The 22532-nt window shown below is 40.8% G+C and overlaps 1 protein-coding gene across 4 annotated transcripts; it reads right to left on the reverse strand.

The window, feature by feature from the left end:
* Window positions 1-1433: 1433 nt before the first annotated feature.
* On the reverse strand, window positions 1434-22335 carry BZW1 (basic leucine zipper and W2 domains 1). Of its 4 annotated transcripts, none has more exons than XM_042444108.1 (12): window positions 22180-22335; window positions 17897-17970; window positions 13831-14007; window positions 12876-12970; window positions 12711-12776; window positions 12145-12280; window positions 7244-7353; window positions 6955-7125; window positions 6546-6692; window positions 4549-4687; window positions 1964-2086; window positions 1434-1871 (listed from the first exon to the last, which is right to left on the reverse strand). In XM_042444108.1, exons 2-12 carry the CDS (start codon window positions 17958-17960, stop codon window positions 1840-1842), a joined length of 1260 nt encoding a protein of 419 aa, XP_042300042.1. In that variant the 5' UTR covers window positions 17961-17970; window positions 22180-22335; the 3' UTR covers window positions 1434-1839. The 4 variants fall into 4 exon arrangements, with proteins under 4 accessions (XP_042300042.1, XP_042300030.1, XP_042300036.1 ...); XM_042444096.1 differs by having other exon boundaries at window positions 22184-22286; XM_042444102.1 differs by lacking the exon at window positions 22180-22335 and adding an exon at window positions 22054-22080.
* Between the last annotated feature and the right edge of the window lie 197 nt (window positions 22336-22532).

Here is a 22532-nt window from a genome sequence, read left to right on the forward strand (position 1 = left end):
CAACATGGAGAAATGTAAGGCACTGCACTTAGGGCGGAAAAATGAAATGGAGGACACCTAGCTGAATGAAACTACGTGTGAAAGGGATCTAGGAGTCCACGTAGACCATAAGTTGAATATGAGTCAACAGTGCGATGCGGCAGCTAACAAGGCCAATGCGGTTTTAGGCTGCATCAATAGAAGTATAGTGTCTAGATCAAGGGAAGTAATAGTATCATTATTTTCTGCTTTGGTCAGACCCCCACCTGGAACATTGTGTCCAGTTCTGGGCACCACAATTTAAAAAGGATGTTGAGAAAGTGGAGCGTGTCCAAAGGAGTGTGACTAAAATGAAAACCATGCCCTATGAGGAATGACTTAGGAAGCTGGGGATGTTTAGCCTGGGGAAAAAAAGTTAAGAGGTGATATGATAGCCCTGTTTAAATATTTGAAGGGATGTCATATTGAGGAGGGAGCAAGCTTGTTTTCAGCTGCTCCAGAGACTAGGACCCAATGGAGCAATGAATGCAAGCTCCAGGAAAAGAGATTCCAGCTCAATATTAGGAGGAACTTCCTGACAGTAAGGGCTGTCCGACAGTGGAACACACTGCTCCCTCGGAGTGTAGTGGAGTCTCCTTTGGAGGTCTTTACGCAGAGGCAGGATGGCCATCTGTCGGGGATGCTTTGATTGTGATTTCCTGCATGGCAGAATGGAGTTGGACTGGATGGCCCTTGTAGTCTCTTCCAACTCTACGATTCTACGACACCTCATAGCATATAAGCTCGATGTAAATTAATATCAAGAGCTTTTGCTGTACAGAATCTTGTAACTTAACACTTACAATTCAAACACCAGCAATATTATTTCCAGAATCGTGACAACAGTTTCCTATAGTTTCCTAGAAGTACAGGTGGCCCTTCCCTTACGCGGGGGATCCATTTCGGACCCTGCTGCGTAAGGGAAAAAACATGTAAAGTCAAGCCCCATGTAAAGCACGCCCAGCACACATGCCATGGGCGCACACCCCATTGCTTCTTCCGGGGCGTGGGAGAAGTCTTTCCAGTACGGCTTCCAGCATATGCTGGTAGCCGCATATGACATGGGCGCACTATAAAACCTTTTCTTTCAGGCCATCATTTTAGTTAAATTCAGTTTTAATGCCCTGTAGAACCACATAAGACTGGTCACAGCAAACCCCTTTTGTATCTGATTACTCAGAGGAATAATATCATAAACTATGTTTCAACTACAAGAAAGAGGAAATTGCTACTCTAACTTTTCAGAGGAGAACATTGAGAGATACTACAGTTGTAGGCCCTGTCCTTGACTGTGTAAGAATACCAGAACCAGGAAGATGAAGGAAAAGGAGCTGAAAAAAATCAATCACTTAAGAATCCATCACTCTTGCCTGGATCTAGTTATCTTATACACAAAATTACACAACTATGGCATCTTGACTTTGGATACTTGTACAGTTTAATTTGCAAACAGAATTTTGTAACAAATTTTATTTTCCAAATCATGTCTACAACTTTTATAGAAAACCCAGGGATAAAATGAATTTTAAGTTGTGGAAGGCCTTAAATGTTACAGTAGAAAATACAGGAGGTAGAATGTAACGGAAAGGACTAATGCAATGTTAGAATCAAATCTATAGCTCCTGTAAGCTACTAATACATGGTTTTAGAAACCTAATTCCAGTGTTCTCTAATGACCATAGAAAACACAAACACAAATTTGCTATGACAGCCCTTATATCATGCTTGATATAGGGAGGTAGGATGTAAGAATCAGAAGGACACAAGACATGACATTTTATGTACAGCTCCTGTTTGCTTTACTGTTGACAGTTTGACAACTTAGTCACCTTCTTCAGTTTCAGACTCAGACTCTGAAATAAAGAAAAAGTTTTTCATCAAGAGAATGTTTTCTTAAAATCTTTGCTTTCCACAACAATGGTTAATGTATTCTATATTTAGTTACCTTCCTCGGCATTCTTGAGCCATTCTACAAACTTCTTCATTTGTTCCAGAAAGACGCTCTTTCCTTTGGCAAGATGTGCATCTTTATACCATTTCAGAATGGGTTCTTCACTTAGCACCTCAGCTGTTGAAAAGAATTGGGTCATATTATTTATCTACCCCTTCACATAATACAATCTGGAAAACTGATTCCAAGCCAATTCATGTATTGGCTAATGTAAAAATTTTAGATTGCAAATACTATATATTTTAATCAAGAAATTGTCCATATGATCTCTTAGGAAAATCACTTAGCTGTTACAAACGTAAAAACTGTAATTCTTCAACTCACATGAAGACACTGCTGCTAATAGACAACTTGAATCTGAAGCAATGAAACATGAAACTTGTTTGTATACTAGTATAGACAAGACAAATGATTTGTTAATTTGGCAGTAATCTGATGCTCATTTTTTTAACACACCAGATTTTGTCCAGATGTAGGAATGTGTAATGGGCTAGCTGTATACTCTCCTCTCCTTGATAGATTCTCCAGCCTAAAAGTGTGCCAAAACGAATATGCTTCTTACATTTATTCTTTCTGCTGGTCTTTCAGAAAGCTGCAATCTCATATAGTAATCTTTGAGATTCTCTTCACTCTGGCATAAAGTAGTGATTAGGAGACTTAGGCCAGAAACCCAATGGCCTTTAGGTTAGCATAATTTCTTTTATCCATGTTCTGTAATGAGGTACCTAGTATCTCCTTTTGAAATGGTTTCTGCCATGCTGCAAAACTACTGCTCGATAGCACCCAAGCGCATTTCCACATCTGGACCCGACCAGCCACAGTTCATCTTGGAAGTGCACTGCAAAGGCCTCCTTATGCCACTGCCAAACAAACCACTTTTGACCTGCTGGACTGCTACTTAAGTACACAGCCAAAACTTTATGCTCCACAAATTTCACACAGAATCTTGGTCTCAGCGATCAAACCAGGTAGTCCTCAGTTTGAACTTCACTTTCACTATTGCCTCACTAGCTGGGCTAGGCAAGTTAATTCTGGCCTCAGAACCATCCACTCCCAAACAGTTAGTATGAATGAGTGCTGATTGACCTAACAAACTGCTGTAGCAATCACAGCTGAGAAACAGGTGAAACACATTGAACTATGTGAAGTGCTATTTAATGTTCTAATTCTATTATCAATTTATTAAGATATTTCCAATGGCCTATGCAGTATTTTTATAATCTGCAAAGCTTATTCAAGGCTAGGAACACTTGAAGGAGCCCTGAAAATGTGGAGTTGCCTTTCCGCCCTGCTCTTCCTTACTCTGTTATTTCAGTAAAAAGTGCAACTTTTGAAAAGTCAATGCAAAGCTTTATAGGGCAGATATTTCAGATTTCACAGCAGCTTGGCTTCCATCCTAGAATGCAAAAATCATATAGAGAGGGCTGAAGCCAGAAATAGCCCTGCTGCTCATAGGAGGAAAGGCTCTTTCTAAAGATTCTGCAGGAAGAAGGGGAGTAAATTTTTTTCTGGTTTTCTCCCATCCTCTGACTCTTGTTTCTAGAATCTTCCAATTCTCTGGTACAACTTTCAAGGGGAAGCAGCAAGAGGAATGGGAAGAGGCCATCCTTTCCCTTCCTTTCAGCATCTGTACCTACTTATCACAGGAAATGTTGTGTACATCCAAGTGGTATTCTGAACAGGGTACACCTACTCAGTCAATTGCTAAACAACTGTTAACATTCAGTGGGTCTATTCTAGCTGGGAGTAGCAATGGACAAAGTTGTAGCAACTCAGTAGATAACTTACAGGAGGTGCCCAACAGTCAGAGGCTGGCAGATGCTCTCCATCTTTCTGGCCAAAGACTGGCAATAAGGCTGTGACCACACTCATTCCAGATCCCCCTGATCACAAAGGGAGAAAAAAGAGCAGCCTCTGCCCCCCAGAGCAAGGTTGCTCCTTCCTCCTTTAGTGTGTGAAAGCACCCAGACAATGTCTGAGTTCAACACTATTGCCAATGGAAGAGGGAGCTGCATCCAGCAAAACACTGATTGATGTTAGCATGCTGGGTTGCAAGAGAAGGATATCACCTTCTATAAGGTCCAAAAAAGTATGCACTCTATAGGAGTGTAAACCCCAGTCACACTTACACTGTTGCCAACAAGGGAATATGTTGTGACCACAAAGAAGGTGTCAACAAGAAGAAAATTCTTCATATATTTAAACTGCGGGATGATGTTGAAATCATATATCAGGAGACTGCCTAGATACAACAAGAATATGTGTTTCATGCAGTGTCACCTAACACAACACAAATCAGCCAGAGTGCAAGATTAGTCTGACTGCAGCTGGTAGTTCGGGAGAGTGCAATTAAAGTGTAAACTGGTCTATGGAATGACTAACAAATTATTTTAAGCAGAAAAGCTATTGTACCAGATTATGAAATACAAGCTACTTAAATTGTGGGCTGTTCCAACTTCAAGAGTGTTATTGGAAAAGTGGGTTTCAGCTGAAGTTTTCTGCTTGCTGCTACACATCCACAGGCTAAAGGCTTCATTTAGCGCTTCTAGACAAGGTGTTAAATTATTAATTAATATTACCTTTGTAGAAGAGCACCACTATTTTCTGGAAGGCTTTCATGAAGTGGATGTTGTCATAACAGTACTCCTGAATCTTGAGCAACAGAGTCAGTTCAGACTGACCTTGAGTTGTAAAGGCAGCAAGAAGAGGGCTGTATTGCTACAAAGATGATAAGAACAGTCACATACAGATACAGCAAAATTTAATCCTCATTATGAACTTCTTAAGAAATCATAGAAATAATCTTCCACTTCTAAGTAGAGCAGCAAACAACTTCCCTCACACACACCCAACCCCCTTAAGTTTCATCTAAGCAGAAAGTTTGGTTAGAAATTGAAAGTTTTACTACATTATCAGACCAGCAAAAGCCATTCATTTTTAGCCTTCCTGGATGCCTCATACAAATGAATGGCTTTTGCTGGACATTTATATTGTTTTCATTTTAAGCACCACCATTCAGTAAAATTCTTTGAAACTGATGTCAATGTAAAGGGAGACAGTTTAACCATCACACCAGCAGTCTTCCCTGTGTATTTTCCACTATGTAACTGAATGATTGCTATTTTAGCAATAGCAAAAGGAAGTACATTTTTATACTACTTATCATTAAACTAGCACTCCCTAAGTGGTTTACAATGTGCAAGCCAACTGCCCCCAAACAAGCTGGGAGCTCATTTTACCACCCTATGAAAGGATGGCAGGCTGAGTGGAACTTGGAGCCCTGCCTAGGATCCAACTCACAGCTGCGTGGCTGCAGTACCAGAATTTAACCACTGCACTACCAGGGCTTCCTTTCTGAAGGGAAAGACAAGCTCTGAATTATAGAATTGTGAGAGAAATGCATACAACCCCTTTCTGAAACTAGCCACATAAAAAACTTCCTCAGACCTGTTGTCATTCATTAGTTCTACATAAAATAGTCTGTACAAAACCTGTCAGCTGTAAAGCCACATAACTATTCATTGAGCTCCTTGCTCATGTTGCAAGTTTGATGACTGGAAGACACCTGATTAACTGTTTATATCCAACCCCTAACCAAAACAAGTATTTACTACTTCCTATTACTTAACATTGAATCTCCCTTATCCAAAATGCTTGGGACCAAAAGTGTTTTGGATTTTGGAATACCTGTATTTGCATATACATACATTATGTGTTATCTTGGAGATGGATCTCAGGTCTATACACAAAATTCACAGATGTTTCATATAATGTATACCTTATACACATAGCCTAAAGCTAATTTTATACCCCACTTTTAATAATTTTTGTGCATGAAACAATGTTTGTGTATACTGAATCTTCAGAAACCAAAGGTGTCATTATCTCATCCACAAATGATTTTTTGGGGGGGGGGGGGGGTTGGAGTATTTTGGATTTCAGAATGTTGGGTAAGGGAGACTCAATCTGTATTAACAAAACTACACAATCACCTGGTTTAAAATTAGGTTTATCAGAAGTCAACATCTAGCTTGCTCAAAATCATCTTTCACACTTGGCTGCCCAAATAACAAAACAAAACAAAAAACCCACCACCCAAAAAGAATCATTTATAAAGGAAAAAAGGAGGTCAAAACCAACTGTCCAAGGAAGCAGGAAAGAGTCATCTACAAATCATTAACCCCCATTATTGCCAAGGCCAGGAGGAGTCATGTGAGCATAAGAATTCTATTTTAAGTAGACAACCCACAGACTCCTGCCCAGTTCATGCTACTGCTTTTGGTTATTTCAGACATTTTGGTTCCTTCTCAGTATCAGGGTATATGGTAAATGCTACTATCCAGAGTAATTTCAACTAAGTAAAACACTGAACAAATATAAACTTTTTATTAAATCAGAACATGATAGACTGCAAATGTAGACTCTATTTCATGTTATGAAATACTGAATCATTTTGCTACAACTTAATGTGTGGACATACAGATCAACATTCCTGTCCTTCATACACATATTTTACAATATACTTGCTGAACATGTTAGCTTAAAGGGTAATCTGTGCAAACTAATGCATAAATACCTTCAAGTGCTTGATGGCTTGTTCTGCTACTAGCTCCTCTTTTTTGTTCCATTCCACAGTGCTCATTACACTAGACCAGATGATGCCAATCACAGTCTGTTCTGATATGTTGTTTTTCTTCATTTCTTCCTTAACATACAAGATGATCTAGAAACAAAGAATTCAGTGAGTTTTACATAAGATCCTCTGTCATATGTACAAACCTTTCAAATTTAACTTATCTTAGACATCAGCTTTGTTCTACATAAGTACTAAATGCTGTAATATCAATCCCCTCACTTAAGTAATAGTCAAACAATATTCAAACTTACAATATAAGATTTCTGCCCTGAAATAAATAATTAAATCTTAGTAAGATCTAAGAAAAGCCAAATGTATTCATGTAGATCTAACAGGCTAGCATACTCACATCTTTAAACGGATCCCCACGTGACATCTGCTCTTGAAGTTCTTTCTGCAGTTCTTTACGAGCCCCTATGCACTGCTGGTTCCGGACATATTCAGAAAGTTCCTTCAATCCCGCATCAGTGAAGTACTTTGTGAAGTGTTCAAGGCTTTGCTTGTTGGCTGGAAAGAGTTCCTGAAATAAGTAAATAAAAATATAAATATAAGAGTTATTTGCACACTGCAATTAAGAGATTGGACATCTGAAATTATCCTATTTCAAGCAACTGAGGCAAGTCATTTTATTTACTTACCATCAGCCTGTTGTCCATGTTGACTTTACGAAGGCTAGCAGCAACTGCATTGATATCTTTTTCGTTTATCCATGATTTGAACAGTTTAACTGCAAAGGCTGCTGAAACACCTGTACAAAAAGATGTGTGGTTATTTTAATAATATGAAGTATAAATTATATCCCACTATCTAAATACATAAATTCCAAACTCAGACCCTAGACCAAATTAAAATAGTCAAGCCCAGGCAAAGGCTATTATCACACGGAAGCTTACCGTGGCTAAAACGTTCCCAAAGTGCACAGGTGTGATAGAAATTACACTTGCCTCCGGTGATTTAATCATCATTGAGGCATCCCACTCCTCTCCTGTCATCAAAGTGTTCACAAAGTAGCCATTTCTCTGATAACAAAGTTCCCATTGTTGAAAAATGGCTGCTCCACGAACGCTTTGACGATAGGAGAGGAGCAGGGCAACTCAATGGCAATTAAATCACAGGAGGCAAGTGCGATTGGCTATCACACCTATGTGCTTTGGGTATGATTTAGCCATGTTTTAGCCACAGTAAGCCTCCATGTGATAATCACCATAGTACTTGTCTATAAAAATGAGAGTTGTATTTCTTTATTTCAAGTTCTACTGACAACTATTTCAGATAAAATCAATTATCTTTATTTGAAGTATTCATAAATGAAAGGCAAAAAGCAAGGCTTAATAACTAACTGTCTAATACAGAAATAACAAACAAGGTGGGCTAAGCATTCCCAAGATATTAGGGCAACTATTAAAGAACTATTCAACACAGTGCACAATGACAAAGCAGAAAATCCTGGATTCTATGGAAATTGCAGTGGAGAAAATTATTTACAGTTGTCTTTCCATATAGGTGGACTTGGGAGTCTGCAGTCTTGCTCTTAGTAGGAGGGATGAACTGCTATCTTTAAAATGTGTACACGCACCTCTGTGCCCCTACCCCACGCAAGCACCACTATTCTCTATGGGACTTGCATATGTGCGAGTCGCCATTTTCATGGGGGGGGGGGGTGGGTGGGTCCAGAATGGATCCCCGTGAGTTGGGAGGGGCAACTGTAATTATAATCTGCCTTTCATTCAAGATGGAATCCAAGGCAGTTTACAAAAATCTAAAACAATATTATAATAAAAATTCTAAAACACAGCACACCACTTCACAGATATTACAACCAACAAAATTCACATCTCAAAAGTTTGTCTAAACAAAAACGACTTCACTTGCCAGCGGAAACAAAGTGTGTGCACGCATGTGTGTGTGTTGGGAGGCAGACACTGGATTTTCTATGAAAGCATGTTTCAGAGCCCAGGAGAAGCTCCCCCCCCCCCAAGTCCTCACTAAACGCACCTGCAAAGAAGGTGGGGCAAAGGGAAAGCCCTCACCTTCAGATCATAACATGAATGCTGGGAGATGTGGTCTTTCAGATAGTCTAGACCCAAGCTATTTAGGTTTAAAAGGTCAAAACCAGCACTTTGAATTGTGACCAGAAACCAACTGGCTATCCATGAAGTTGTTTTAAAGGGGGAGTCACATGATCGCTGCAACTAGCCCCAGGTAACAGCCTGGCTGCAGCATTTTGGACTCATCGAAGTTTCCAAACAATTTCAAAAGGCAACCCCATGTACAGTGCATTACAGTATCCAAACAGAATGTAATCAAGTGTCACCATAGCAGAATCTAACCTCTCAAGGAATGGGTGCAGCTAGCACACTAATTTTAACTATGCAAACACACTCCTGACCACTACCAAACCTTGGGCATTCAGGAGTATGCCCAAGCTGCAAACCTGGGATTTCAGGGGGAGTGTAACCCAGCACAGGCTGAATCCCTAAAAGAAACAATAAATCTAGTTTCGAATATCTAACAATAGCAACACAAAAGCTTGAACAAACTACACCAATTTTTCTGGCAAAATTATCACAACTACCAAAACCTTAACAATACAGACAGTAGGAATCTTGAAGGATACTAGAAATTACATGTAACAACATGTAAACAGTAACTCAGAAGTATAGTATTCAAATGAAGAGGTAAGCTACAGGAACAAAATTAATCCAAAACAGTGGAAGGATTGTAATGAAAAGATGTCTTTTTCTTTACGCAATGAGAATGCAATTGTTTTTATTGTTGTTCTGTGCGTTCAAGTCATTTCTGAGTGGGTTTCCATGGAGAGGGAATTTGAAGCCTTGTTTCTTAGTGGTCCTAGTCCCAACAGTCAAACCACTACACCACACTGACTCCTAGGGATGTAATACAGTGAAGCAATTCTGTGTTTCAGCATACATCTAGCAAAATTACTATGACTTCAGCATATACTCTTCTATAAACCCGTATTAAAAATGGCTGCTACAGCCTCTCTGCAGAGAGCCATATACATTAAGCCCCTAAAAATGATCTCCACAGTCCTTCTTCAGGCTCCCCCATCTTGCTACTGAGCGCTCCTCAGGCCAAAAGAGTAGGGAAGTAGGGAGGGCTGCCTTTCTTTTTGCGTTTGAGACAAGCAAGTTGTAATGGGATATGAGCGCTGCTTCCACAACAAGAGGGGTTTCTTGCCTCTGTCTCCTGTCGCTTCCTCTGTGCTGGGTCCCTAACAGAAGCAGATTGCAGAGCCTCTCTTCTTAGTTTCAAGTACTCTTATCAATTTTTAAAAGGGTTAAAAATTTTGTTTGTTACATGCCCCTACATTTTACCATTAACATATTCATGTGTCACAGCAAAACCCATAATTTAGGCACCAAAACAGCTCTCAACTTATACATGAGGTTGACTAATAGACAAGTATATACAGCACTTGAAAAAAAAACCAAACATGCACCATTTTAATGACATACTGCACAATGTTATCAATTATGCAAACTCAGCTAAATATTATAATCTCCACAATAGCATGAAAAAACTCTGAAGAACTCTTCAGCTTGACCTGAGAATGTACACTTTGTATATCATTATGTTATAATAACAAATCGTAAAAGTAAATTATAAGCTACCATTTGTAATTTCTTAAATTTTATAAATTTTATTTCTAAATTATGTACATCATAATTGTTTATAATAAATTTTTGTGTATATGTAAATGTATTTCCAATATCTACGTATCCTATATACACTTCCAATATTGTTAATTTGCTGTCTATGTTACAGTCAACCCTTGTCATTCACAGGGGTTAGAGGCACAAGTCCTCCCCACAAAAGTCAAAATTTGCAAATGAAGTGGGGGGCAGCAAGATCAATGCATGCATGAGAGCCCCCATCTCCCTTCCAAAGCATCAAACAGTTCTAGCAAGCTCTCTGAGGCACTAGAAGGGCAGGGGATCACACATTCGTGGCTCCTCTCTTCCCTTCCAAGGCTTCAGGGAGCTCTCTGAAGCCTTTCAACTTCAGGACGGAAGGCGTGTTTGTTTTCCACAAACCCCTTCCCAAGGCAAGAGAGCTGTTTTTCCCCAGGTAGCTCCCTGTCCTGGAAAAGAGTTGGCGATTACAGTCATCCCTCCATTTGTGTGGGTTTCGGATCTGCGTTCCTCGCTTAATCTCAAGGAGCAAACGGAGGGTCTTAAAATGGGGCATGCGCCCACAGCCATGGGGCTGTGCTGCCATTCAAGCCAATGGGGCTTGAATATGGACAGATTTTCATGGGGGGGGGGAGGTGGTCCAGAATGGATCCCCCATGAAAACGGAGGGGCAACTGTATTTTCCCCAAACCCCTTCCCAAGGCAGAGTTGCTTGGGGAAAGTGGCAGCTCTTCATCCTGAAAAGGGGCAGGATTGGCACAGGCACCCTTCCTGGCTTCTCCTTCCCCATGGGAGAGATGAGGAGGAGTGCATTTGCAGAGGCCTTCACCTTGTGAATAATCAAAACCTTGATTATCAAAGCCACAAATGTCAAGGGACGACTATACTTATAAAAAAAACTTTGCAACACAGGAATCTTCCTCCTTCTGGTAATACCGCTGGTTCAGTACTGTTGATTCTCACTATCAGGAGGCTTAGGCAAGATTTTGTCCAAGCCCTATGTGAAGATCACGATGATCTCTTATCCAAGTACTAACCAAGGCTAGTTTGCAAATTCAGGTAAGACTGACTTTGGCAGGGTACAGACCACCAGAAAGAGGCAGCCAGGAGCTGCTTCTCTTTTCCACATAGCTGCACTGTAGCAATCAAATGGAAAAAAGGAGTGCTAAAAAGCAGCTCCTTTTTGAGCCGCCACAAACAGCTGGCGTCATGAACACATCGCTGCTGCACCGTCTATCCAGTGCCGCACAGCAAGTATACCCTCATCATGTGCAAAGGGCATCTAGAAGCACTGCCCCTCGCACGTGATGAGGGCGTCCTTTTTGGCCCATCCGTACCAGGCCCATGTTTAACAAGTCATGGTTCTTCTACATGCTTCCTAAACTGTTGGATTTTGCTAATGAATGTCTTTCCCCTGCGCAATCACTAAAGAGATTTATGACAGACGATTCAAAATGCCATTCAAGGTTACATAAGGCTCTGAAGACTGCCTTGGACAATACAATGGGACATTTTTCCTTCACTATGCTATGAGGAATACACTTATTAGTGGGACATGGAAATGAACTTCCACTGGTGCGGAAGAAAAAACTAAAACAGTGGACAGTACTCTTTCCCTAGCATTGCTTTGGCTCTAAAATCCATTTAATGCTTTGTTCAGTTTCACAGACTTTATGTTTCCCCTTGTTTCTTCTCCAATTCTCTTTTAAAAAAAAAACCTTTTTTCAAGAACAATCTGAAGTTTAACTTGCATTTATAATTTACAATGAGATTATAGAGTTCCTGTGCATTCTATGACAACGTAGGTCACAGAGCTCAAGAATGATACCAGAGGAGCTTGTTCATAGTACTACCCCCTACCCATTCCAAACTACTGCAAATACCTTCTTTAACTAGATTCTCATTATATAGGCTGTTGAGAATTGATGCATTAAGTGTCCCATTGGCCAGAAGAATACCCGTCAGCATGGCCAGTTTGTTCCGCTCAGACTCTGAAAAACCTTTCAAGAATAGCAGCAACTGCAAGAAGAAAAAACAGTTTAACTCACATGGTCATATAAGGAAGTCAGTGAAACCTTTTGTTAATGCTATCGAATGATTTGGAGATTGCATTAAGATGATTTACAGTGCAATCCTACATGTCTGCTCAGAAACAAGATCCAGAGAATCTAATAGGGCTTACTCCTAGGTAAGCAGTTACAGTATTTCAAGCTAAGAGTATTATACCAACTTTGTAAGTAATCATTCACATGAATGCCTGTCAGTAACATTCTCTTTCCAGATAACATGAAAGGAAAGCTTTTAAAAACTGCACAATAATCCTTTTCTATTTTTTTAGGTCATAAAGGACTAGCAGGCAACATGTAGGAAGGGAGACTAATAAGTGTTTTCCATTACTAGAAACATTTACCAAACCACAGTGCAAAAATCTAGTTTTAATATTCAATACCTTTTTAACTTCATCCTCAAAGCCTTTTTCCAGGTACTTGTAACGCCTGATCAGCTTGTTAAAGACCTGCAAACCAAACAGGCAACATAAAATACAAGCCAGAACAACTCTTCATAACCATCAGGGGCAGAGGTGACTCAAGAAAGGCAATTAAGAAAAACTAACCTGCGCAAATGCTTGCATTGTTTCTAGGTCTTCTTGTGCAGCAAACACACAGACATCTGTGTGCATCATGTCATCTGCCAATGTACCACCTGGGGCTATTAAGAAATTGACATTTAGATTTGTCAGTGAAGCTGTCACCCAAGACTCAGTTCTTTTCTTTTTTTTTTTAGTCTGCTGTTAACCAAGATAAAAATCTTCCCACTGTTCTTGTTGAGGTAGGCTATTATTATCATTATTACCCGACTTTCCCCGTAAAATTGGGACTCAAAGTGGCTTAGTGTCTAAAAACACAGTAAAATTAAAAATGTACAAAAATGAAAATTAATTTGGCCAGTCCTTCAGAGGAACAATAAATGTCAACTGGCTGCTTTGCTTAGGTCAAATCTGTGCATAACTGTTAACAGCTCCTCAAGCTACAGCACAAATTGGGCTGGCTTACACTGGCATAACCCTCTATTATAACAATGGTATGTTTTTAGGGTTTTGAAGAAGGTGATCAACTACAGGGGTGTATCCAAGCAATGGTCTAGCTACTCTTTGCACCCCTCTATTCAGAGCAGGGTAGCCACTTTGTGATTTTTATTTTACTGGCATGTCACAATTTCTTCCAAATATTGCTTGCACTTTTAAAAAACATGGTATTATCTTTGGAGTCTAAAGATTGTATAAGCAGTAGCAATTGAGATGAAACTGCCAAATAGGTTAGGAGTAGTTAAGATTACCAAAAAAGCAGGAAGCTCCCGTAAATAATGTCAGACCACTGCTCCTTTTGTCCTTTTGCCTGACTGTTGTTTGTGTTAACCGGTAGCTGCTCCCTAAGATTTCAGACAGGAATCTCTCCCAACCACATATGATGATGCCTGGGACCTTCTGTATGCAAAGCACATGCTTTGTCACTGATCTGTAACATCTAAGGGTTGGCTTTAAACTGAAGAATCAAGCTAAGGACACTTACCCAGCATTCCACCAGCCACCAGAATGTCAAAGAGTGTCTCTGCATAGCGGCGATAATCAAGTTTTGCTCCAGAAGCATCAAGAAATTTTGCTACTGCTTCCAAGTCACTGCCAGTTTCATTTAAGCCTTGAATAATACAGTCCTGAAACTGAGTGGGGTCAAACCTCTCTTTTTCATCTGTAATAAATAAGAAGCAATATAAATGGTTTTTGAATAGAAAATCATGCAGCCTAGCTACTCAGCAATGAAGAAATTACAAAATGAAGGGTAAGATGACCAGAAGGTCCAGATAAGAAGTCTTTGTTTCCTTTGAAACATCATTCGTGAACTCTGCAGCTCACAAATACTGAACCATTGTTTTTAAATAGCTATATTTGTTATGTGTATGTGCCTTTAAGCTGCCTATTGACTAAAAAGGGCCCCATTAATTTTATAGGATTTTCTTAGACAAGGAATCCCCAAAAGTGGTTTTACCAGTTTCTTCTTCTGAAACAATCCCTAGAGCACCTCATACTCATTGGCAGTCTCCCATCCAAGTACCAACCCAACTTATCTTCCAAGATCAGACAGGATCTAGTACATTTCTAGAGATCCGTGACATTTCTACTCTTACAGCCTTTAAGAAGGCTCTTAAGACGGATCTCTTCCGACAGGCCTTCCCTATCTAGTTCTACTCCCCATTTACTGTGACTTATGTCACTCTGTCCACCAATTCTTTTCTTAAATTTAATGAGAAGAATTAAATTAAAATTAATTAAAATAAAATCCTTGCCTCAAGAAGAAGAGCCCTCCCTCCATGACATCATTATCAGACCTGGGAGGGAGTGAAAAAGAGAGGCCCAACTTCCATCAGGCCTAACTGTGAATGTATTCACTTCGCTCTCTTTAATTTTATTGTATTTTATTTATTTATTGTATTTTATTTTATTATCTTTATTTTTACTGTTGTAACCCGCCTGGATTCCTTGTGATTGGGCGGGCTATAAATAAATTATTATTATTATTATTATTATTATTATTTCAGGTATTTAGATTCTTATGTTTGCTGGAACTGTATTCCTGTTGTACTATAAGGGGGGAGGGGGGAAACTGAATCTTGCAACACATTCATGACTAATTTATATTTTAGCTTGTGCCTTCAAGGATATGAATCTGACTTCCTCACATAGACTGATGGAGTTATATGAAAGCCACAGATTTTCAAGCATAATTAAACCTACTAAAATATAAATTAGTCTTTAATATGCTGACAGATTCTTCCTCCCTTTCTTTTCAGTTCAAGCAGAAATTCTTATACCAGCAGTTTTATCACTTAGCCAGCTTTCACTAAATGTTCCAGATTTTTCTCAATTTTTTTGAAAGTTATATTCTGATTACCACTCAAAAACACAAGGATGCCACAGACTTTTTTATCTTTCAACCCATAAGGAAGAAACCTCACTAACTTCACCTGCACTCTCAAACACTGTGTTCATTCTCCCAGAAGAGCTTTGAACAACCTGCTTTTGAAATTCAAACAGATCACTTTCATGCTCTACCAGAACATAAAACTTTCAGCCCAAATAGGACAAGACAGGCACAAACTTAGAGAAAATAGTTAGGGACACAGGCAGCACCAAGTTGGTCAAATATGCAGGAGTAACTAGGGATTCTGCCTGCACCGCATGCCTTTTCAGACCTTGCAGAAAGAGGTATTCAGTGGCTCTTTTTACAAATATCCCCCTATCCTGGCACAATAACAGTTGGGAGGGACTGTGCTGGTACATCTCCATCTCTCCAGCCACTGACTGGTTTGCCCTGGCATCTTCCAGTTCCTCTTAAGGACCAAGGGAAGAAGGAGCAGCCTTCCACTGGGAGTGGAAGCTGGACCTATTCCTTCCATGCTCAAAAGAAGCCAGAACAAGCCTACATGCACCCATACAGCCTATCAGTGACCGAGATAGAGATGCACTTGGCAGCCCCCGCAAACTGTTGCTGCAAACCGGGGAAGCAACTGGGCAGAGGCAGCAGTGTTGGCTACTTCCTCTAAGTAAGCCAGGAAAGACTTGTGCTCTGCCAATGTGAGATTGGATTTTAGGGCTAGCATAGTCATCACTGACAGAATATGTGCTGATTCTATCACTTAAGGCCATAGGCAAAGAACAACTGGCAACAATTGTTGGGATGTTAGTTAAGGTGAGATCTCTCTTTCTGAATGATCAGAACTACCGAAAAGTTATTTACAATCACATTTTAAACAATACTCACAGGAATTACTAGGAAGTTTATAGTCCTTTGCTACTGCAGTTCTGAACACATTATGTGAAAGTAAAATCTACTGAAACAAATCAAGACTTGCTTCTAAATATATATTTTTTTAAATTCTGGTATAAACTGTCCTTTGTCCCATAAAGAGAAGTATTTCTTATCCAGGGACTAAAAGAACTCACAGAATCATAGGGCTGGAAGATACAAGGGCTTCCCAATCCAAACCCCTACCATGGAGGAATACACAAAGCACTCCCTGCAATAACACTGCATTATGATGTGTGCACTCAAAATGCCCACCGAGCTTTAAAGCAACATGATAGCATTTAAAATCTACCCTTTCATCTGACTTAAGATTCAAATTCAGGCAGGAAGATCAAAAAGACTTCATCATCTGTTTGCTTGTCATGATGTCTGAACTGGAGATTCTGGCTTGTTTGAGGGACAAGCCGGAACACATGCCTTCCACTTCTGCCTGGAGGAGCCAAGAAGCAGCTATTAGTAGCATTAGCCAGGAGGCTTGCTTGCTTCTCAGTAAGCCAGAATTCAAACATGATGCTAGAACTGCCAAAACATTGAACATAGTCACTACCTACAAATTTATGTTCCCAAACATTTCAGCACACCACGCAGCCAGTTGGCATGACTATTTCTAGATCATAAAAGCAAAAAATTATATACCATGGTGAAATCTATATTAAGATAGAGCCCTGGTAGTGCAGTGGTTCAATGCCTGTACTGCAGCCACTCACTCAGAGCTATAAGATTGCGAGTTCAATACCAGCAAAAGGGCTCAAGCTTGACTCTGGCTTGCATCCTTCCAAGGTTGCTAAAATGAGTACCCAGATTGTTGAGGGCAATTAGCTTACAGTTGTAAACTGATTTGACACTATTAGTTCAGTATGAAGTGGTATATAAATGAAGCTGTTTGTTTTTTGTTTGTTTGTCTTTAATATAGGCTGCAAATCCTTGCCTTTTATTTCCCATGTATGAAAGCTAACAGTTGGACAGTTTGGCAAAGAGGAATGAATGCCAAAATGGTACCCACTGTTTTTTTAAAAAAATAAATTTCTGGTACCTAAATTCCTTTGTCAACTGTTGATGCCCCATGAAATTTATATCCATGGCTGCTGATATAAGATATAATGAGATTACTTCTATGTCCTGTAAATTCTGTATAATTTGGGTTTCTCTACAGCTGGCCCCAATCTTCCAGTGTTCAAATTCTACTCTACTTTCATATATAACTGGATGTCTTCATCCCAGTTAATGGTGTTTTGTCCTGGAGAAAAATCCAGTGAGCTTCACTACCATTTATTAATGCCAAAATAATAGCAAATACTGGCCTTTCCTTCTTTCAGTTTTGCCAGTTTATTTAAGATGGGAAGTCCATAGCCAAATTCTCTCTTCTAAAAGCTAAGTCACTGAAGAGGAAGGATTTAAAGGAGTGGAAGGGGGGGGGGGGTTTGAGAGTCACTTCCTCAAAAATTGTTTCTATTAACTTTTGTTATTGTAATTCTCTGACAAAATAATAATAATTTGTTTTATTTATATACCGCTATTCCAAAGATCATAGCGGTGAACAGCAAGTAAGCTAATTAGCAAGGAAGCTAATTTGCCCCCAACAGTCTGGGTACTCATTTTAGCGACCTCGGAAGGATGCAAGCCTGAGTCAAGCAAATGCAGCTTTCCTCATCTGACATCAAGTGTGTATACATGCAAACAGGATACACCCCACTAACCAAATTTTCATAAACACTCTCTGGTGTCCATCTGTACTAGATAAAAACAATTTAAATAAGAACATAATTATGATTACCTCTTTTCCTAGTTTTAAAACGCTGGCCTGATAGCGTTGGCTTTTGCTGCTTTTGATTATTCATAAAAGACACCCTGTAGAAACAAATATTCAAGGTAATTCAGTTAAGCAGACAAACATTAATAGTCTGGATAGACTTCAGTTATATTATCTACCTGCTACTGGCAACACCACACAAACATATCACATCGTTTAAAACACAAGAACAACATGCTTGCAGGTTTTGTTTCTAATTCAAATGTGTTTTCCATATTTTGACATGAAAACTGATATGATTAAAAACAAGTATCATATATGTTACACGATCATACTTTTACAAGGACAGTAAATATTAAGACTTGCCTGTGACTACAAACCATTACTCCTGGAACTATCTAATTACTAATTAATATAATATGTAGTTACCAGGGTGGTGGCAGGCTTCATGAAATAGTAACTGCCTTTATCTAAGAATCCGTTGAGTAAAGACTTCATGTTAGAATACAAGAGAAATTTGGAGATTTTCTCTGTATTTGAGCTGGAAAAGAAGCCACATGTTTATTTTGCATGGAACATCCAACACAAACAGGCAGAGTTCCAATTTATTTGTATTCTTTTGACATACTGCATTTTTTAGCTGGGGGTGAAGACCTTTAAGTTTTTCTTCAGAATTGGCTTCACTTCCTATTTAACAATTCACTATAGCAAAGCTAGAGAAAGTCAGCGTGCCTGTCTTTTACATTGTAAGACTGGGAATATGAAGCATTTAGATCTTTACTCAAATAACATTACTTGCACTAAGTATGTTATAGTAGTAACTTCCAAATTCATTCTCCCTTGGGGAGTTCTCTCTGTCCTCTTTATCCAGGATTGACCAGACATGTCAATTTTTAAATCTCATGATGGCCATTAACAGCATGGAAGAAACACCAATCCTCATAAGTTAGCTGCAAATGTTATTGCTTATAGAGAGCAAGTGTCAAAACACTTCACACCCTTTGACATCTGAACTGAGCCAATTTCCATATCATGATGTGAAAATCAAGAACAAGTTATACTATCCTCCTCCCTCCACCTTTGCATGAGGATATTTATCTCCCTTTCCTGGCTGATTCTAACCACAGATTATTCTAATAGCTTAAGTGGACCAATGATCTATAGCCACCATTTGAAAACCATAGAGTTGCTAAGGAACCACAAGGGCTATCCAGTCCAACTCTCTGCCATGCAGGAATATTAACAAATGGCCATCCAGCCTCAGTTTAGAAATTCTGTGATGTCTGAAGTGAGTAGCTAATAATCTCTATAAATTCACAAACTGGTTCATTATTATTACCACATCAAGGATTTCAGGCTAAAGGAAAGAGATAGGAAGGCCAGTGAGAAGGCTTGACTGCTCCTACCCTGCTCCCTTGAGGTTTTCTCCCGCTGTGTAGTTTTTCACAATGTATGGCAATGGGGAGAAAACTAAGTAAATTATTTGTTCTCCTTTGTGGAAATGAAATATCATCCTGAAGACTAATTGTACATGGTCTAAAACACAGGAAGGAGTAAAATAGCTCCCCACCAGGGCTTCCACATCTCAGGGTGTGTTCTGACATTTTAGGTTCGAAAAACCTTATGAGCTAATGGGGGTGGAGACTGAGAGTGCATACTCTTCAGGTTTTGGGCCACAGAGAACCGATTCTGAGAGGGGCAAAGCTCAACTGTGCTCCTTGGATAATGGCAGCCATTTCTCCCTCTCAATTGCCCTTTGGGGCTTCTGCTACACCATGAGCTTCAGGTCAGAGCATTCTTGGGAACAGAAAAGGTCAGCTAGCGATGCAGCAGAGAATACAAAAATAACAAGTCTCCCTCTTTTGCAGCCTGTAAATGGGAGCACAAAAGTGAGGTGAGGGGTGCTTCAGCACAATGCTATTTCATGGTCTACCTTTTTCTCAGTTACACTGGGGAAAAGAAATGAAAGGGTGGTGCCAGCATGAGCTTTCCTGAGCCTCCATGATCAAAGTCTATGGAAGCTCATGCTCCCAGCTTCCTTCTTTCAGTTAGGCTCAAACGTACTGTATTATATTAAAGTGTATGGTTTTTAACTGCTTTTTATCTTTTTTAGTTGTATTCTACTTCTATGCTATTCTATTTGTATGTAATTGTGTTTTAAATGATCTGTTTCAATACTGTAATAATTTACTTCCATTTTAATTGTGCACTTGGTAAATTTTTAATTGTACCGTTTTTAGATGGTAAGCCACTTTGAGTCCCAATTTTGGAGAATAGGTGGGATATAAATAAATAAATAAAGGTGCTACAAGATCCCTTTTCATACTGATTTTCCAGACTCATGTCTTTGAATTCAACCATTGGAGAAAAAAGTTAGTAAAAAGAAAAGATGCTCTCAACTGGATGATTCTGCACCTTTGCTCTAACATCCTTACAACTCCTTCCTTACTGGTCCAAAACACACAGCAAAAACAATCCAGTTTGACGCTGTTTTAACTGCCCTGGCTCAGTGCTATCAGGGAATCCTGGGAATGGTAGTTTATTGTGGCCTCAGAGCTCTGACAGTTCCCAGGACTCCCTAGCATTAAGCCAGGGCAGTTAAAGCAGTCTCAAGCTGGATAATTTCTGCAGTGTGTTTTGGGCCTCTGCTTCCCTTAGATGCAGCCAACAGAGGCCTGGTAAATCTGTTTTGAAATAATACAGGGAAAAGATAGGCACCATACATTGACTAAAGCCAGCCTGAAGGAAAAGGAGGGCTTGTTTTTAAAATAAACACACCACCCTGTTCCCAGCAGGCTCCTCCTCATCCACTGGGAAGCCCTCAGCACCAAAGAACCAAGGAGTCCTCCAGGTGGAGGCCCACCCCTTCCTTCCTTCCCCTGGAAGGAGGAGGAGGAGGAGGAGAATGGAGTTTCCGCTATGAGTTTCCACTTGGCAAGGCCCAAATAACAACAGCACTCACAACACAGACACATGAAAGGCCTCCCACGGAAGGCTCTTCCTGCATCACTCTTTGGCTGCGACCAGCATCCCCATTTGTGTGTGTGTGTGTGTGTTTGGTTTGTTGTGTGCCTTCAAGTTCTTCTCCACTTATGGCAACCCTAAGGCAAACCTTTCATGGGGTTTTCTTGGCAAGATCTGTTCAGGGCCTGAAAGGCCCAAGTGGGTTTCATGGCTGAACTCAAGCCCCAGAGTCACAATCCAACACTCAAAGCATCACCCTGGCTCCCTAGGGACATTTGTTCTTGGGACATTTCTGAGCCTAAGGTGAGCCTAACATGGGGTTTTCTCAGCAAGGGTTCTTCAGGCTGTTACAGAACAGTCCTGGATGCCCTGTATCACATGCTTTTGTTTTGGAGAACAACCTCAAGCAGGAACCCAATTCAGGGCCATTGCATTCCAAAGTCAAGGACTTGACATGACCTGAAATAGCAAACTTGGCTCTCAGCACATTTCAGCACTATGCTTTTCATTCAACTCCTGAGAGAAGTAAAATTTACATTGGGAGCAAATTTGCCATTGCCTTCCCTTGAGAGGCTGAGCGTGTGACTCGCTCAAGGCATCCCAGGCATGGTAACCTCAAAGTCCGACAGACACTGACCACAGGACTGCCCTGGAGGAGCCACAAAGGCCTCCTAGAGCAGGAGTCTCTAAAGTTTGCCATAGAGATGCACCGGAGGAGGGCCCAGGTAAATGGTCTCTCCGTGCCAGGTCTGCCAGGCACCGGCCAGTGCCACAGAGGCCGAGAGGAAGGAGCTACAAAGGCCTAGTATGGCCTTCTCTCTAGGGACCTCTAGGTCTCTAAAGTTGGCCATAGAGAGGGATCGGAGGAGGGCACAGGTCTCCCCAGAGAGGGCCTATCAATCCACTCCATGAATCATGATGCATGCCCTCCCTTCGAAGCCTGGTCTCCAGAGTCCAGGGCGGAAACCACCGGGCTCCCATCCCCATCCTCAACCCACCGAGCCCTCCAGGCGGAGGCGGCCGCTTCAGGGAGCCTGGTGGAGGAGGAGGAGAGAAGGAAGGAAGAAAGAAGGAAGGGCAGGAAAGACGGAAGCGGGGAAGCCTCCCTCGAGCGCCGCCTCGACTAGGGCCCCCCTCCCGGCCTCCTCAGCCGCCGCCGCCGTCTCCCTCTCTCCCTCCCTGCGCTCCCCTCCTCAGCGGCGTCACCGCTTTGTTACCCGCTGCTAGGCCTGGCCGCGTGGGAGTGAGGCCCTGCTGCCAGCGCGGCCGTTAAAGAGAGCTTGCCTCCTCCTCCTCGTCCCCCCCGCCGTCACGTGACCACCCCTCTCGCGCCATTGCCTCACCGACTTTTAAGGCAGGAAAAAGGAACGTCCAAAGCAGAGCACGAGCGTTTACCAGCGGCGCGAGGAGGAGGAGGAAGAAGGAGGAAGAGAGAGAGAAGGCGGTCGTAAAAAAAAAGAGTCCAGGCTCCTCCCTCGCCTCTTCTTCTCGTTGACGGAAATCTCGCGATAACACACACTCCAAAAGAAAAGAAAAGGCCCTGCCTCGACGCTGGGAATAAACCATTAGAGGGAAGAGGGGGGGAGAGAGAGAGCTAAAGGAGCGGGAGTAAATAGGACACACAACAACAACAACAACAAATTTATATAATATAATAATATACTACAATATACATAATATATAATATATTATTATT

Source organism: Sceloporus undulatus, chromosome 1 (genome assembly GCF_019175285.1).
Source record: "Sceloporus undulatus isolate JIND9_A2432 ecotype Alabama chromosome 1, SceUnd_v1.1, whole genome shotgun sequence".
Classification (NCBI taxonomy): domain Eukaryota; kingdom Metazoa; phylum Chordata; class Lepidosauria; order Squamata; family Phrynosomatidae; genus Sceloporus; species Sceloporus undulatus.